The 18,191-nt window shown below is 60.2% G+C and overlaps 1 protein-coding gene across 37 annotated transcripts in view; it reads left to right on the top strand.

The window, feature by feature from the left end:
- Positions 1 to 18,191, top strand: part of NRXN2 (neurexin 2) — a 110,783-nt gene that overhangs the window by 65,080 nt on the left and 27,512 nt on the right. For 33 of the 37 annotated variants that reach the window (XM_067037530.1, XM_067037528.1, XM_067037525.1 and 30 more), the window contains 3 exons: positions 1,632 to 1,805; positions 2,190 to 2,309; positions 15,252 to 15,433. In XM_067037530.1, coding sequence (XP_066893631.1) covers positions 1,632 to 1,805; positions 2,190 to 2,309; positions 15,252 to 15,433 — 476 coding nt within the window. Of the gene's footprint in view, positions 1 to 1,631; positions 1,806 to 2,189; positions 2,310 to 6,782; positions 7,884 to 15,251; positions 15,434 to 18,191 lie in introns of those variants that run through there. The other 4 variants (XM_059068318.2, XM_059068316.2, XM_059068321.2 and 1 more) reach the window with 4 other exon arrangements.

The raw sequence follows: 18,191 nt of genomic DNA, 5'->3' as shown, positions 1-18,191 counted from the left end.
CCCTACCGCAGATGCCCCCTCGGCCCCAGCAAGATCACCCCTGACCTGGGATGCTCTTTCACGCGCGTGATTCTCCCCCTGCCCCCACCCATGGTTTCCCTCGCTCTTTCCTGTTCTCCGCTGTGTCCAGCCTGACATCCTTCCCGTCCAAGTTCTGCTCAGCTCCCCTGCGAGGCTGCCCTCTCCACCCTGAAAGCCTGGTTGCGGTTGTGTCTGTCTCACGGGGAACTTGGTGGCCTCACTCTAGAGCTAGGAGTAGGCAGCTGCGCCTTCTGAAGACCTCTTGGCCCTCCAGGGTTGAGAAGTCTGCCTTGGTTGGGGGCTGGAGAGAGAATAGTGTCCTGGCAGATGCCTCCCTGCTGGGGTAGGAGGGGACAGTGATGTGGGGGGGGAGGAGGAGCAGTCACCGGGTCCCCACATGCTGCCCTGGTCATAGCCCTTGGGCATTGGCCGGACTAGGTCTGGGAACTGTTTTGGACTCAGGGCCTCCCTGGTGGGCTCGGCGTCATACCAGAGACCTACATTCCCCAGGGTCTCTTCGGTAGCTAATGAAACGGTCATTGCCTGCCCCCAGAATGGGTGGGGAGAGAGAGAGGAGGGAAGAGGAGGACGAGCTTAGACACCGGGGTTTTGGAACAGGAGTGAGGCCAAGGCCTGTGGCTTCTCCAGAGCCCACTGGGGGTAACGTGAGCGACCCTCACATGTCCAAAGCAGCCCTCAGTCCCTTAGGGACCCCTGGTGTCAGTGCGACTCGGACTGTCCGAGCTGGGGGAGGGCCCTCAGAGACTATTCATCGCTCTCTTGGAGAGACAGAAATGGAAGCTTCAAGAGGCTACATGGTTTGCCCAAGGTCACAAAGTGAGCAGGCCGCAGAGTTGGAACCAGAAGCTTGGTCAGATCCAGGGCCCACGGATGGCACGGTGCTGTCAGTTCTCCCTGATGCCAGAAGGGGGCGATGTGTCTTGGATAATCCTCGGTGGCAGCAAACCTGGGGTGGTCTGGGCTGGTCTTGCATTGCACTGAGTTCAGTGCAAGGGCAGCGGGGTTGACCCATGTCTCGTTGGAGCTCTGCTGTGGGCCAGCCATGATTTCCAGGGAGTTAGGATCTATGTGGCCAGGCAGTGACGTGTCCCTGAGGAGAACTTCCTGGTGTCACCCAGAGTCCCCAGGCCAAGCCCTAGTTGTTGTTGGAAGGTGCTGGGCTTAGAACCCCCAGGAGACAACTCAGAGTCGGGAGAGGCTGGCAGAGTTCTGGGGATGGGAGGCTTCGGAAGGGAGGGAGCGGGGGTGGAGGGGATCGGGCTGCACATCTATGAAAGGCCCTGATTACGGGCCGGAAGTGGAATCAGATGTGTGGGAGAGAGCACCGAGCAGGTTCCTCCAGCTGCTCCCCCCTTCCCGGGCATCTGGGCTTCTCTGGGAGGGGAGCAGACAGATGGCAAAGTGGAGAAGGAAGAAAGAAGAGTGGGGGGTGGGCATCTGCGGGCTGCTGCATCTCTGAGGGGAAACTGGAGTCCGGGACGGGACACTGTGGGGCTGCAGGGCCTGACAGCTGGATGCCGACGTCCTGGGAGGGCAATGGGGGGCCCGGGGAGCGGGCTGCCGAGGTTTTGATCCCACTCCCTTTGTAGGGGAGTTGTACATTGGCGGTCTGAGCAAGAATATGTTCAACAACCTGCCCAAACTCGTGGCCTCCCGGGATGGCTTTCAGGGCTGCCTGGCCTCGGTGGACCTCAACGGGCGCCTCCCCGACCTCATCGCTGACGCCCTGCACCGCATCGGGCAGGTGGAGAGGGGCTGTGATGGTGAGTGTGGGGCGCAGAAGTCAGGTGTGACTCTGCGCGCTGCAGGGGGGCCGGCGGTAGAGGCAGACCAGGGCCGCTGAGTGGCCTTCCTCTCAGGCCTCACAGGAGCTGCCACTCTGGGGCAGGGTATGAGGGAGTCAGGGGGGGGGTCACTTGCCCTCCCTGTTGCCCCCCACCCTGGCCACTTATCACAGTTCCAGGCCAAGACCAGCAGTCCTTGAGCTCCCCTCCATCCCCCTCCCACCCCCATCGGTTCTTGACCCTTTCTGCCCAGCAGAACGCGGAGGGCAAGACCTCTCGGCCTGGCCCCGAAGCTTCCATACCTCCTGAGGCTGGAGGGGGCTTGGCTGAGCAGGGGGTGTTCCTTCCTCCCGCCTCTTCCAGGCCCCAGCACCACCTGCACCGAAGAGTCTTGTGCCAACCAGGGCGTCTGCCTACAGCAGTGGGATGGCTTCACCTGCGACTGCACCATGACCTCCTACGGAGGCCCCGTCTGCAACGACCGTGAGTGCAGGAGCGGGAGAGTTCGGGGTGCTGGGGGGAGATCCTGGCCCGTTCCCGGCCCCAGGGATGCTCCGGAGGAGGGAGGGTCTCTGAGGGCCGTGCTGCTTGCTTCCTTCTCATCCCTTCTCGTCACGAGAGACCGAGGGAGCTGCTGGCTGCTGTCCCCTCCCGGAGTCCCCTCTCGGGCCTGTGCAGGACTGCTGCTGCCTGCATGTCTGGGGCAAAGCGCTGATAGACGGGCTCTCCTCTTCCTTCTGAGCTGGTGGGACACAGCTCCCTTCACCCCTCACCAGGGCGTCAGCCCCTGTCGCTCTCCCCATGCGTTCCTGGCGATGGTCTCACAAGTCGTAGCTCACACATACACACTGTTGCACAGGGTGGGGGGTGGGAATCGTCGACCTGCACCCCTTTTCCTCTGGTGCCCTCAGAAACGTGCAGTGGAAGCCTGGGACTTCCTGCCCAGGGTAGGTCCGCGCCCCAGAGGACGGGCTCAGGAGACCCTCGGGGAGGCGGCCCTCTGGAGCTGGCTTCCCTGGAAGCCGGCTGTGGTGCAGTTCCCTGGTTTCCCACCCAGCCGCAGGGTGTCCCTTGGAGCCACAAGAACACTCCCTAGTGTCCTCACCTGGTTCTTCTCCTCCCTGGCTGGGTATCTGCTGCCAGCTCGCATATTGTTTGAGGCCCCTTCCCAGAGAGGGCAGCTTCAGCAGCAGCTTCCAGTCCCTAGTGGTTGGTGGCCAGCAGCTGGTTGAGCTGGGCAGACGGAGGGCAGTGGGGCAAGAGCAGGGGAGAGCCAGCCTCCTGCTTGCAGGGGGGCGGGCTGGGGAGCACGCAGCCTCTGCAGGTGTCATTTGAGTGGTCTTCCTTGGGGTAGCCCTGCTGAGACCAGGGACATGAAGAGTCAGCTGCCTGGGAAAAACACACAGACACACAGACACACAGACACACAGACACACAGACACACACACACACACACACACACACACACACACACAGGAGGATAGGGCTTCTCCATTTTACAAACATGGACACTGAGGCCTGGAGGGGTGGGCGGATTTCTGGAGGAGTGAACGGTAGATCTGGGCTGAGAACGGGTGTCGGGGCCTTTGCCTCTGTGCCACACTGCAGAGCCTTGGTCACCTGGGCAGAGTCCTGAGTTTCTTGCGGGATACATAACCTACTGGTTTCAGGGATTGGGCTCTTGCGTGGGTCTTGATTTTTTCTTCTACTTTGTAAGAATGCCCACCAATCTCCCTCAGAGCTTTCCTGGTGCTCTCAGGCAGGCCTGTCCTTCGGTACCTCCACATCCCGTCCTGTCCCCCGGGATTTTTCTTGTCCGAACTGCCACTCTCTGTACCTTCCAGCCCCCAGACAATGGCGCTCCAGCCCTGGCTGCTGGGGAATAAAGGCGGGGCTGGGCCTTGTCCTCTCCAGCTCACTCAGCTTTGCACGGGCGATCTGGGGACGGTGGTAACTTTGCTGTTTAACAGTAACATTCGCCACTGATTGTTTCGTGTTTTGCAGCTCGCAAAGCCCTTTTAATTTGTCCTCAGAGAAGGCAGTAGGATGGAGACCAACCATCCGATTTAGCTGCTGAGGACACTGAGGCCTCAGTAAGAGGCAGTTCCCTGCCCTCAATCACAGGGTGTGCTAGAACCCAGGCGTCCCTAAAGTTTGCTACCCCTGCTGCTCATTTAGTCCTTGGGTGGGGGGCGGTGGCAGAGGTGGAGACGGTGCCGACGGTGGGCACGGCTGGCCCGGGCTGCAGGGCATCAGGATCGAGAAGAGCTGCTCCCTGTCATCACTATTACACTCCCACACGATGGAGCTTTCTGGAAGGGAGCGTAGAGAGGGATGGTGGTTTAGGGGGTCAAGCCATCTTTCAGCAGGGGTGGGAAGGGAGCTTGGAGCAACTTCTCTGGGGGCAGGTGGGAGGCAGGGAGAGTTGGGGCTGGGCACGTCTTGGGAAGTGTCACTGTCCCCGAGCACTGGTCTGTGTGTCTGGTGGCAGAGCCTGAGCAAAGCCATGGAGGTAAGGACAAGGTGGGTGCAATCTTGGAGCCTCCAGACCCTGGCCCTGGGGTACCTCTGAGATCCTTGGCCCCAAAGGTCGAGGCAGGAATCTCGGGTCAAGCCACAACCCCCTTTTCTCTTGAAGCTGTGCCTCCCCCCGCTTCTCCAGGCTTGCCTGTTTCATGTTCGTGCTGCCTCTCTAGGGAGGGTCTTCTTGAGGCTCCACTGATGGCACAACGTCAAGCAGGAACTTGGCCCCGAGGCCTGTTTGCTTCACCCCCAAGTGTGAAGGCCCTGGAGGCACCACTGGGCACCAAGGGCCCCTGTGCCTGAAGAGAGGGAGGCAGGTGGGAATGGCCCAGGTGCCTTAGAGAGTTGGGCCTGGGGTGTGGAGCTGTCTGGTGGTAAAGAGACTGGGATGAGGAGGAGTCCGACCTTCAGGACAGCCTTTCCCCTTGTGTGGCCTCAGTTTCTCCGTCTGGGATATGGGCATTACACCTGGGGCTGAAGGTACCTCTGTGAGGCTCAGGAGTCTGCCCTGGGAAGGCAGGAGAGAGATCAGAGGGAGAGAAGTCATCTCCAGGATGGGAGAGAGGAAAGCGGAGAGAGAATGAAAACGAGAAGATGAAATGAGAGAGGAAGGAAACTGGAAGGAGGCATGCTTCCTGGCAGGGCCTGAAGTCCTAGGGCTGAGGTCAGGACAGCTCCCCTTGGCAGCTCCGTCTCCCAGAGCCTGTCTCTGGCTCGCCTGGGCAGTCAGTTTTTCCCCATCTCTACCCCTCTGTGTGTTTCTCATCTCTCCACTTGCTCCGCAGCCTCTATTGATCTCTTGCACACCTCTGTCTCTCCCTTCTTTTTTACCCTCTGTCTCTCCCCCTCGCTCGCCAGCATCACCCCCTCCAGCTCTCCACTTCCCACTCACTGGTATTGATTGGCCTCTAGGCGGCTTCCCTTCCTCTCCTCTTGCCACTGGCTCCTCCCTCCCTCCCTCCCTCCCTCGGGGACCATACATCTTCTGCCTGCTCAGAGCTATGTCAGTCTCTACCTCAGCGCCAGGGCCAAGAGCATGCACGGGATGAGAGGGCAGGAGTACAAGGCTTTGGGGGCCACGTACCACCTGGAAACTTCCTCCTGGGTGCCTCCGAGGACCCCTTTCTTCCCTTCTGAAGGGCTGGGGGCCAAATGGGGCCCTGGCATCTAGCAGGGCTGGGGAAGTGGCAGCTGGCAGAGGAGCTGTCCTGGGTTCTGACTGCACCCAAGGGCTGGGTGCAGAACTTGTGGGGCTCCTGGTGGCACTTTTTGCTCCAAAATGGAATTCAGAATCAATAATAAGCAGGAGCCAGCCCCTCCCTCCCCTTTCGCACCCCCTTCCTTTTGCCCTTTCTTCACCACCTCTCCTTCTCACTCTATGACACTCCTTCTTTGCCTCTTTCCAGGTCCCATCTCTACCTCCCTCCCTCTCTACCTTCAGCATCTCCCCCCCTCCCCGGCCCCATGCAGAGGTGGCATCCAGATGAAGGGAAGAAAGCCTCCCTGCACTTACCTCTTGGCATGTGACACGTGCTTCCCAGAGGTGTCCCAAAGTCTGGGAGGGGGAAGATCTCAGTGGAGGGGCCCCCCCGAGAAGGAGAAGTGACTTTCTCAGCTGGACATAAGTGGCCCAGGAAGGGTTTTTGTCACAAGTGGGCCACTCAGTGGATAAGTATCCTGGAAACCCCCCTCCCCAGAGGGAGCGGTTGAGGCAGCGGGAGGGGCAGGGGAAGTGGAGAGGAAGGACTGGAGGAGTCCAGGAGGGGGGGTGTGTGAGGGGGGAGGGGAGCACCCTTTTGGAGAGGTGGCGGCGAGGGACTGTGTGTGTGTGGCATGTCTTACTCTGGAGTACCTTTGAGCCTCTGGGTGCGTTGTCTGTATGCGTATGTCTGACCCTGTTTTTGGAGGGTGAGCTGGAGGGAGCTGTCCGTGTGTACGCTGGCTGTTCATTCATTACCTGTGACCAAACATGTATGTGTGTGTGCATGTATTGCCTCCGTGAGCATGTGTACACGCTCGGCTGAGTGTGAGTTCGTGTGCCAGTGTCTATGAGCACATGTATGCATGTCTGTATCTGAGCCTATGTGTGCGTGCGCGCACACTGATGCCTGTATGGGCATGTGAGTGTCTCCATACCCGAGCCCGTCCACATCCTAGCGTGCACGTGTGTTCCGAGGCGTGCGTGCAGAGGTGGCGGTGTCCACATCTCTGCGCACTGGACCAGCGAGCACTCCTGGGGTTCGTCCAGGTGCGGGGGGGGGGAGGGAGGAGGTGGGAGAGAGCGGCCACTTCTGCTAGCCTCAGTCCTGTTCAATTATTCAGCAAGGCCCCTTCTCCGGAGGGGGCGGGAGGGGAGCGCGCGCCAGGGCGCGGGGGAGGGGCGGGGCTCGCGCAGAGGAGAGGCGAGCCCCGAGCCGGCTAGCCGGGAGCCGGGCGGCGGAGCTGCCCAGCGCCGCCCGCAGATCGGGAGCCGCTCGGGTCCCTCCGCCCCGCCCCCTCCTTCTCCCGCGCCCCCCCTCCCCTCGCCTCCCCTCTCCACTCCGCTCCTTTCCTCCCTCCCTCTCCCTTCCAGCCCTCTCAGCCTCTGCAGCAACACTCCGCTGCCTCCATCTCTCCGCCGGAATCTAGCAGGCTTGCGCCTTTCCTCTGCTCAGCCCCGCTCCCCTCCTCTCCTCTCCCCTCCTCTCCTCTCCCCTCCCCTCCTCTCCCCTCCTCTCCTCTCCCTTCATTCCCCCCTCACCCGGATTTGCTTCCCTTCCCTCTTCTCCCGCCCCCCCCCCCGGCCCCTCCCTCCTTTCCCCTGTCTCCGTCGGGCGGCAGCGGCAGCGGCCCTAGCCTCCGTCGGTCTCCCGCTTCTCTCCTCCAGTCCCCCTCCTCCCCGGCTCGGTTTTTCTGCAGGATTTCCCCCGCTCTCCCCGCCCTGCTTGGCCCCGCGCCTCCCCTGCCTCTCCACCCGGCACCATGCCCCCTCCCCCGGGCGCTCCCCCGGGTTTCTGACGGCCCTCTGCGCCGCTCCGACCCCGCCGGGATGCGGGGAGACCCTTAGCTCCTCGCGATGGACCCAGGCGTCCTGGACTTTGGCGTTGCCACTCCGCGGACCCCGGATTCCCCGGAGGGATCCAGTTGATTTCGTTGGCTCTGGACCGAGGCTTGGGCTCTGGTTTTCCTTCTCTTCACCCCTACCCCCCTCCCGGGGCTCGGAGCCGGAGGGGGGCTTCGCGGGGCTACGCAGCCCCGCGTCCCTGCCCCCGGCCATGGGACTGTGAGGCGGCCGCCCCCGGGCCGAAATGCCCCCCGGGGGGAGCGGGCCGGGGGGGTGCCCGCGCCGCCCCCCCGCCCTGGCCGGGCCCCCGCCGCCGCCGCCGCCGCCGCCTCTGCTGCTGCTGCTGCTGCTGCTGCTGCTGGGGGCGGCCGAGGGGGCTCGGGTCTCCTCCAGCCTCAGCACCACCCACCACGTCCACCACTTCCACAGCAAGCACGGCACCGTGCCCATCGCCATCAACCGCATGCCCTTCCTCACCCGCGGCGGGCACGGTAAGTGGCGATGCCGATACCGGCCGGCCTGCTGGCCCCCGGGGCCTCCCGTGTGCGCGGCCCCGGCCCCCGCGGGCCGCACCCCAGCCCGTGAGCGCCGAGGCCCGGCTCCTCGGCTCTGCGGGCCCGCGCCCCCTCACCTACCATCTTTGGTGCCCAGCATCTCAGCCCCACCCTCGCCTCTCCATCACGATCCCCTCACCCCGTGCCTTTATCGCCCTCATCTCTGTCTTCATCACTTTCATCCCTCGCCTCACCTTTACCTCCGAATCCCCTCTGGTTTGTTATTACCCTCCTGTTTAGGTCCCCTCACCACCTCCCCATCTGTCCTTTCATCCTCTCTGCCCGGCTCTCCCTTCCATTTCTCTTGCTCTTCGCCTCCTCCATCCCTGCTCCTTATTATTTCTCCATACGGCTTACCTCCACCTCTGCCTCCCCATCACCTTCCCACTGCTGGGCCGGCATCTCTGGACCCATTATTTTCTTATCTTTGTCCCCCACCAACCTCTCACCTCTGTCCCATCTATCATCTCTGGCTCAGACGTGTCCCATCTCTGCCTCTTTCACCTCATCATATCTGTCTCTATTTTACTTCTGTTTCTCCAGCAACTGTCCCGCCTTTGTCCTGTCTTTCCCCCATTACTGTCCTTCCACCACCTCCCAAGCAATCAACTCGCTCCACTGTCCCATTATTCTCCCAGCCTCATTCCCTGAATCTCTGGTTTCTCCTCTCCACACCTCTTCATTTCTGCCCTACCTCCACTGACGCTGATGCTAATCTTCAGCATCTCCCACCTCCCACCGTTTGAATTTCTGTTCCTCTATCCCAGTCTCCCCATCACCTCCGGAGTCAGTCCTCTATCACCTGACACTGACTAGCACCTCTTATCTCAGTGCCCTCTCCCATAACCTTCCAGCTCAAAACCTACTTCCTCTTCCCTCTCAGACTCCATCACCTTCCATTTCTGACCTCTGTCACTTCTGGTTTCTGCCCTTTGTGGGTTTGCTGGCCCTCCCAGTCCAGTCCCTTCATCACCTCATACCTTAGACCTCTACGATTCTCTGGATGCCATCTCTTCCCATCTCTGTACCTGCCACCTTCCATCTCTGTCTTCCGTATTATGTGTACCTCCATCACTTCCCATTATTGCATCCCCATAACTTGCAATCTCTGCCCTCCCCACTACCTCCCGTGTCTGTCCCTCTTCACATTTTATTCCATGTCAGACTCCATCATTTCCCATCTCAGTCTCTCCTTCACATTTCATCTCAAAGCTCCTGTTACCTACCATCCCAGAGACCCCCATCACCTCCCATTTGAGTCCACTTCCCTTCTCTGTACTCCATGTCACCTCCCATCTCTGTACCTCGCTATCACTTTCCATTGGGTACCACCGTTTCCGTACCTCTCTCACCTCCCATATGGTGGAACTCATCACCTCCCATCTCTGTACCTCCATCACTTCCCACCTCTATATTCTCATCACCTCCTATACCTGTCCTCCCATCACTTCCCATCTCGGAACCCCTATCACCTCCCATCTTGGTACTCTGACATCTCCATGCTTCCGTCACCTTTTATCTGGACTCCCATCACTGTGCCTTCACCAGTTCTCACTCTGTACCTTGTTGCCTCTAATTTCTGTATTCTCATCACTTCCATTTCTGTTCATCCATCCCCTCTCATTTTATTTTTTAGTCCATTTTTGTTCTGCCCTCACCTTTCATGCCTGGATCTTCACTTCCCATCTGTGGCCTCCTATTTCTGCACTCATCTCTGCCTCCCCGTCATTGCTCTACATCTGTCCATCCTGGCTTCCCAATCTTGGTTCCCCCATATCACTTTCAGTCCTTCCACCCCTTTTCTACTCTCCTGCCCCCTTTTTTCCTAGTTCACCTTTATCTTCTTCATGTCTCTACTTTCTCTTCATCCAGTTCCCAGGAGCGGCCTCTTCCAACACTCCTCTTCATTCCTTTCTTCTCCCTTGCCCAGCAGAGTGGCCCTGGCTAACCTCTGTCCCAGCTGGGGTCCTCTCTGTGCAATGCTCTCCAGGCTCTTTTCCTTGCTCCACTCCCCCCCCACACACACACCTTGCACCTGATTTTAACTCCCCTTTTCTCCCTGCGAGCAATCTGGCCCTCTTTGCCTTTCACCGTCCTCTTCATCGTCCCTTCTGACTCCCTTGAGGCTCAGTCCCCAGAGATACCCAGACAGGACTGAGGGGAGGCATGAAGGGACAAGAGAAGAAAGGCTGAGGGAAATCATGGTGGGGGGGAAGAGGAGAGGAGGTGAAAGGGGAAGGGAAAGGAGAGAGGGGCTGGCCCAGGTGAGCTGAGCAGATTGGAAGGAGGGGCCTGGGAGCCAAAGTGCCAGAAGGAAGGCTCAGTGAAGGAGTTGCAGTTGGGATGCAAAGAGCTGGGGGAGAGGGAGAGAAAATGGAGGAAAGAGCATGGCGGGGGGTGTTGGGGGACGGGAACCTATGGAATGTTGGTGTTGGGATGGCCTCAGAGACTCCCTTACTGTGCAGAGGAGAAAAACAGCCCCAAGAGGGCCAATGGCTGCCGAGGGCCACATGGAAGCAGAGGAGGTGGAGGGTGCTGCAGGGCAGTGATGGAAGGTGGTGGGGAGACCGAGTAGAGGAGCCCAAGAACGGTCAGGCAGTTAAGAGGAAGGAAGAGGGTCAAAGGACAGATGGAAGAGGAGGGAGGAGGCCAGCTGTCGTGCCTGAACCCCACCTGGGCGCACCTCAGATGTGGGGGGAGGCGACAGGGTGGGCTGCTGCTGGGACCCCATGCTCGGCTAGAGGAAGAGGCCAGCTTGGGAGACCTTTGTAGGCCAGGGGAGACCCTTCCTTTCTGTGCCAGCATCTCCCTGGCTTCCCCCCGGGTGAGAGCCTCTCTTTCTTGCACCTGCGTCTCCACTTCCCTTCTCTTTGGGTTCTTCCTGCATTCCTCCTTGCCTTCCTTCTCTCCTCTTCACTCTTTCCTCCCTTTCCCTTTCCACCCTCAACCCCACCCGTTACATAATATCCCTACTGACCTGCCAGACACTCATTGACACTCCTGCCCCTGATGTCAGTCTGAGCTTGGGAGGACCAGTACACCTGGGTCCTAAAAATGGCCTGAGGGGGTGACACTCTCCTGATCCTTGACCCTGATTCTAGTTTCAGAGCCCTTTCCGAGCCTTGCAACCCCTGACCTTCATTTCTTGTACCCTCTGAGGCCAGGAATAGAGGGGTCAATCCCAGTTCGGTTCTGAGCCAGGAGCTTCCAGGGGTTCTGGATTCATCACTGCAGCTTATAAAGGGGGCTGGCATTTAACTTGATTTTCTGGATATGGGTGTGTTCACTTGGATTTCTGACTGGATGTCTTATGGCCAAGAATAGGCTTACGAATTGAGGGGATATTGTTCTGGGATCAAGAGAGACCAGAGCCCAGGGCTCTGGATCTGGAGAGATAACCCCCTGGGTTGTGAGGGTCTGTATACAAAGAGCTGGTGTGGGCTGTGGGCACCCAGGACTGCAGCTTTTCTGGATTGTGCAGGACGTTTTATCTTCTCATGATTCTAGATCTACCAGAAGGTTTTTGTCATGGCTTCTGATGCGGCAGGGACAGGCAGACAGAGGGTCTGCACATGTCGTTTTAACCACAGGGGCAGCACTGCATGGGTGGTTTTTCACATGGGATGGTTATGTTGTCTGGGTCTGGGTACGCTAACCATTATTAATGGTTGGTTGGGGTTTTGTTTTGTTTTTTTTTCTAGAATGCAGGTGTGTGGGAATTGTACAGAAGATTCTTGATCATTCAGTGTTTTACCGGATCGGTGAATTTCTGGGTCCAGGAGGCATTGAGGGGACTATGGTGGGTGTGGAGAGAAGGTTCCAGGCCTGGGCCTTTGGGTGGTGGCCACTTGGGCTTGTGGCATTTTGTGTGTGGCCAGAGGCTGTCTTGCCTTGGGCTTCAGGGCTGCTCCCCACCCTTCCACCCTGCAATGTTGTGTACTATGTAGCTCACTAGCGTTTTCCTGGGTAGGTCAAAAACAATGGGTCTGAACCACCCCAGGGCAACATAATGGGCCTTGGCTTTGGCCCCTTTCTTCTCTGGAGCCCTGTTCGGAACCTTTCAGAGGTTCTAGCTGTGTCCTGGGCTCCATGTGCCTTCTCCCCCCGACCCTGGGCGTCCGGTGGCCAGGGCAGAGGACAGGCTTGCGGAGTGGGAGGTGGGAGGCGCCTACGCAGCGCGGCGGGGAGGGACGGGGAGGGGCCAGGCGGAGTCCCGCCCCTCCGCCCGCGTTCTCGCCAGCCCGAGCCCTCTAAGCCCGAGGGCAGGAGCGCGGTGCAGGGGAGAGAAATGTCTCCCCAGGGTAATTACTGCCGCCCCAGTCCGATAAGCCATTCATCCTTCACCTCTTCGGCCCAACAAGTGTCTCTCCACCCGATCCCCCCCACCGTGTAATAAACGCCCTTAGGCTTTAACAGGCCAGCCCCGCGTAAAAACCTGGCGGCAGTGGGAGAGCAGCTGTGTAATAAATCCCGGGGGAGGCCCGGCCGAGCAGGGCCCTGGCTGGGGACGGGGAGGCTGGGGCGGGGGTGTGCGGCCCGTGCGCCATGGGCCTCGGGGGCGGGGACCCGTGCGCCTGTCCCGTCCTGCGCGGCGCCCGCAGCTGCCCTCGCCGCCTGCCAGGGCCCGTCTTTGTGCGCTTACGGCCATGTTTCCCGGCCGTCTCCTGTCTGGGGTCTGCCTCTCCACACTGGGTCTTTGTGCGCAGCTGGCTGCGTCGTGGCCTGTGTGTGGGTGTGGGGTCTGCGGGTGCGTCACTGGGGAAGTGTCTGCTGCGGAGCCCGGGGTTTGGAGCACCCGCCCCGCCTCTGAGCCCTCCGGCCTCACTGCCTGATGGGGCACTGGGCGTGCTCGCTCCTCACGCCCTCTACGGGCTCAGCCTGCTGTGCTGTCTGGGTTCCTGGGGTGGGAAGGTGAGGAGAAAGGGCCTCCTTTCCCCTAGACCTGGGAGATTTGGGAGGCTCCAGGTAGATGGAGTTTCCTTTGCTGGTCTGAGGGATCAAGGAACCCAGTAAGCCCCTCCTGCGTCTGACTGGGAGGCCCAGGGGGTGAGAGGCAGCAGCCTCTGGTCTGGGAAGCAGGGAGGGGTGTATGTGGAGGAGGGTCAGCATCTCAGCTCCCCTGGCCCTCCTCACCCCCCAAATTTTGTACATGCAGCTTGTGACTGAGTGGAGGGGGAAGGGAGGGCCCTGGCTATTACGGTTACCATGGAAACAGCCGATTTTCCAGAGTGCTGCAGTGTTGGGAGTGGAGAGACCATTGCTGACTGAGGGCTACCCTGCTCCTAGCCTTGGGGCCCTGCCCTGTCCAGGCAGTGACCTGCCGGAGGGGGGTGTGTGGCTCACTGCCCCAGTCCAGCTCTCCACCCTGATCCTGGGACCCCATCCTGAGAGTTCAGATCTCACCACTGAGCCTCCGGGGCCCTCAGGTAGGAAGCATGCCTCAGTTTGGAGGGGCAGAGCCGAGCTCCCTCTATCTTCTGCGCGGGGGCTTTCCCTGCAATGTGCTGTGGCAAGATGTCAGTTAATTGACATCAAGGTGGTTCTTTCCCACCTGCCTTGCTCCCCCCGCCTCCCCGGGAATCATCTCTCCCCTCTAGTCTTGCCTGGGGAGACGGAGAGCACCGATGACAAGTGCTCTGGGTGACAGCTCCTGCTCCCCCAACCCCAGCTCCCTGCTGGCCTCACTGCCTCTCTGGGACCCGGGCAACAGCCTTCCCTTCTCTCCTCAGCTCCTCCTGGGCCTGCAGATGGTGCCTCCTTCCAAGGGACTCAGGAGTCCCCTCTCCTTTGGGGGCCTAGGAGCTTCCTGGGATAGAGATCCCTGATTGCCCAAACTACAGTGGGGTTCCCAATACCTGAGGTGAGAGACCCCAAGGTGCTTGAGAGGCCTGGCCTTAGTGTTACCAGCTTGGCTGCCATCTTGGCAGAGCAGTTTTGCTCCGGGGAAGTACCCCAGGCCTTCCCCGACCCGGACTTCCCATCCCACCCAGAGCTCTCCCACCCACAAGGCCATGCTTTTCTGCCAGCCTACTCCAGGCTTTTGCCCTCAGGCCCCATCTGCCTCTCTCTTTCTCTCTGGATAAGTCCTCCCCTGAACCCCTCTCCCCGCAAGAAGTGCTTTGAGAGGAGTTGTTAGTGGCTAATTATTTAATGAAGCATTTTATGAATCTCATCTGCTCCATTTATGTTCTAAAGAATGCAAGATTGTTGTTTTCCCTTCTCTGAAGGCCCCAGAGTACGAGTCCTCTAGGCCTCCCAGACAAAGCTCCCTTCCCGAAACTGGGTGACCGGCCCTGACCCCTGCCTCCACCCTCGCCATCGGTCTGCCCCCACCCCCAGGAAGCCCAGGCAGCCGCAGGAGGGAACAAGGCGACTAATAGGGTTTATTTTGGGGCTGAGATCGTTAGGGACCTCACACCCGCCCCGGCAGCATGGCAAAGAGGAGACAGAGGGGGAGAGAGGGTGGGATGGGGGAGGGTAGGGAGAGGGATCCCTGCATCATCTCTGGCTCCCACTCTCCCGCTTTCTCTCACCTACACCCCTCTCTGTCCCTCTCTGTCCATCTGTCTCTCTGCCTCCTTCCTCCTCTGGCTGTCAATCTCTACACCCCCCACCCCCTTGTCTGTCTCTTCTTTTCTGGGCAGGGCTCCAGGACCCCCTCCCCCCACCCCGTTCTGGCACCCAGGCAGCCCCCTCGTTGGGAGTAGAAGCAGGGAGTCCGGGCAAACTGGGACCAGGCTTTGCAGGGGCTTGGGAGGGGGTGGGGAGCAGGTGCTGGAGCAGGGCCAGCCTGCAGGCTGTGAGTCAGAGCACACAGCCCCTGCTCTTCCTCCCGCCATCGCCTGGGGCTCCTTTTGCCTTGGTGCCTGCTCAGCTCAGGCCCCACAGAAGCACATACCTCGAGCCTGTCACCTCTGCCCGCCCTGGGAGCAGCCGAGGGGGTCAGGCCTAGGCCCCTTGGGTCCTGCCTGTCCCTGGCGATCTTCTCTGTCCCCTTGCAGCCAGCCTCTCTCCGGGCTCTCTGTGTGTGTGTGTGTCACTCTCTCTATTACCTCTCTGTTTTGCTGTAATTAAAGCTAGAATTCTTGATGAGGCAGCTACATCTGTGCGCTTGCACGGGCTCCCACCCAGGCACCTGCCTGGCAACTGTTCCCTAGGAGGGCAGGGCCTGGTGGCCGCCGTGGGTATCACAGTTGAAGCCCCTTACCCCGAACCTGGTCCCAGTGCTGTGGTCACAGCCCCAAGGACCTGCTAATCTCACCCTCCTGACCTCTTATCTCCCTCTCCTTTTCCTTCTCTCTGCAGCCGGGACCACATACATCTTTGGGAAGGGGGGAGCGCTCATCACCTACACATGGCCCCCCAATGACCGGCCGAGCACGAGGATGGACCGCCTGGCCGTGGGCTTCAGCACGCACCAGCGGAGCGCCGTGCTGGTGCGGGTGGACAGTGCCTCCGGCCTCGGGGACTACCTGCAGCTGCACATCGTAAGGACGCAGGGCCGGCGCCCCCGACCCCCCAGCCTTCTACCCCAAATCCACTCAGTCCTCTCTTGCCATGGGACCAGCACCTCACATCTTTCCCTCCCGTGGAGCCCTCAGAACCTCTGTTCCCCGAGTGCTGAGGTTTCCTATCTGTGCTTCCGCTCCTGAGACCCATTCTCCTCCCGGTTGTTCCCTGAGGCCCCCAGAGCCACCTCCGCTGACCTGAAGCTCCCCAGCTCGCCACCCTGAGACCGTCTGTGTCTCTGACCTTCCAGAATGTAATCAGGGGCTTCCCTGAGCCTTCCCGGCCATTCTCCTGCAGCCGGTGGGAACATCCCCACCTTGTGGGTGCCCTGGGCTGCTGGCTGCTCACTGCCACATAACCTATGCCTCCCACTGTGTCCTGCACCTTTTCCTGTGCCCTCCTTCGGGCCTCCCTGCCCTGGATTACTGTTCCCATGACCTTTGCCCTCCCAGCCGCCCCCTTACCCGGCCTCCCTTAACAGCCTTTCTGGCCATGGCCCCGCTCATTCCTCCCTGACCTGGGCCCCACCCCACCTCTCTGCTCCGACCTCCCTCCCTGCTCAGCTCTGCTTTTCTCCACCCAGCTCCCCTCCTCGCCCTCTGCTGCCCGCCTCTAGGCCTCCCGCCACGCCTGTGGCTCCTCTTCTCACAGTTTCCACCTTAACTCTGGTCTTCGGGCGGCCCCTTTTCTTCCCCCTCTCTGCTCTGGCCCCACACGCTTCCCTGTAGCCTCAAGCCTTGCTGCATTTCATTGCTGCTCTTAGCCTCTCCCCTGCTCCCTGCCCGCTGTCTTAAACCCTTGGGCCTCTGACCTCAGTCTCCATTTTCCACCTGTGCAGCCCCTTACGGCCCTCTCCCTTCCCGGCCCGCATCCCACATGGTGACCCTGGCCCCCGAGCTGGGAGGGTCGAACAGGCTGGCCAGGCTCTGTGTTGCTGGAAGGGTCTGAGCGGGGGGCCCTGAGCTTTCAGGGGAGCGAGGGAGCCAGGGGAGAAGGCTCGTTTGGGCTCTGGCCCCTCCTTACGCGACAGCTTTGCAGGGTCCCCAGCCTGCACACCCCTTCCCCGACGCGAGGGAGGGAAGGAAGGAGGTCTGAGGAGAGCTGGGCTGTGGGCAGCCGGAGCTGGAGTAGAAGTGGCAGCTGATGGACACCGGGCCTGGGAGGCCGGGCGAGGAAACAGGGGGAAAGGAAAGCAGAGTAAGGAGTAGCCTGGGGAGAAGGCCTGGAAGTTCTGTGCGTGTTGATAGTGTCAGGAGTGTTGGGGGCGGGGCGCCATGGGGGACAGTCTCCCGGCCTCTGATCGGGTGTGTCGCTCTGTATTTGTATTTCTCGGCAGTGTGGTGTTTGCTGCTGTTTCCGTCTCCTGACTCTGCGTGGCAGGTGTGACTGTGTTTCCGGGTCCCTCTCCGTGAGTGAGGGCTGCTGCTCTCTCATCACATAGTCCTGAGAGAGGGTGTGTGGCTTTGGAGCAGGTGCCTGGGTTTGAGTCCCAACTCTGCCACGTCCTTGCTCTGTCCTCGGGCAGTCACCTTGTCTCTCCGAGCCTCAGTGTCCTCATCTGTGTAATGGCATGATAAGAGGGCGGAGATGCTCGCAGGTTTAATAAACGAGATCCCGTATATAAAGCACCGAGGACATTGCCCAGCCTGTAGGAAGCTCTGTGTCCACTAATGTCCTGAGCATCTGTGAGCGTCCACCTGCGTGAGTCGATCTGTGGGCATACTGTATCTGCCTCATTGACAAGTTCTGTTTCTGTGCCGGTAGGTTTAGGGGACAGGGTTCCCCCAGCGCGGAGGAGGAGGGTCAGGGGGATCAGGGTGCAGGGAGAAGGAGTCTCCTTTCCCCTCCCAGCGGCTGCGCACAGCCCTCGCCTGGTGCCGGGTTAGGGAGGATCAAGGGTTATGGAGGAACGAGGCCTGCTGCCTGGTGCCATAGACGGCGGAGCGGGCCGGGGCTGCCCCTGGGATGAGGAGCCTGGCGAGGGTCGGGGGCCCTGGAGGAAGCGTGGGAGCCATGAGAGAGGTCAGCTCTGAGCGGAGAGCTGAGCACCCAACGGGCTGAAGCCCCCTGGGGCCGCCCCCAAGCCCCCTCCTCCCCTGGTGATACACCAGCTCCCGCCACAGCGCCATTAGCAGCTCTCCGAGAGCGGGGAGGCGGCAGCAAAATAAGAGAAAAGCAATTTGACGTTTCTAATAAAGCGTCGCTCCACTTTGCCAAATTAATTTTGACTCCCATAATTATTTGCTGTAGGAGCGGCCTCGTTCTCCCACTGCCGCCTAATGAGGTAATTGGGGAATTAGGAATTAATGACTTTAACAGAAGTGACAACTGACTTCACGTCGGGAGCAGCTCTGGGAGCTGCCTCTCCCCCGGAGTGCACGGCTCTGGGCTCTGGGCTCGGCTGCCTCCTAGGAAACGCAGGTGTCCTGCCTTCCAGCTGCCCTGGACAGCCCTCTGCCATCCCGGCTCCCAGACCACTCTGCTCCTTGACCGCTGTCACCAGCCAGCTGAGCCTCGTAGGGAGAAACCCTCAGAGGCACCCAAGGGGCTGATGCTGTTCTATTACTAACAATAGTACTGAGGTCTGTTCCTCTCACGTGGGGAACAGAGACCACCCCTTCTCCCCGAATGTCGTCAGCCTGTGGGTGGTGGATGAGTGTGGCTTGCTAGTACCCTTTGTTAAGCAAGCTTAGCCGCAGTTTCCCTGCTTTGCTGCATCTGAGGGACGCTGCGTGT

This window comes from Kogia breviceps, chromosome 7 (genome assembly GCF_026419965.1).
Source record: "Kogia breviceps isolate mKogBre1 chromosome 7, mKogBre1 haplotype 1, whole genome shotgun sequence".
In the NCBI taxonomy this organism is placed as follows: Eukaryota; Metazoa; Chordata; class Mammalia; order Artiodactyla; family Physeteridae; genus Kogia; species Kogia breviceps.
Note: the sequence above shows the minus strand (reverse complement) of the source record. Positions and strands in the feature narration are given on the sequence as shown.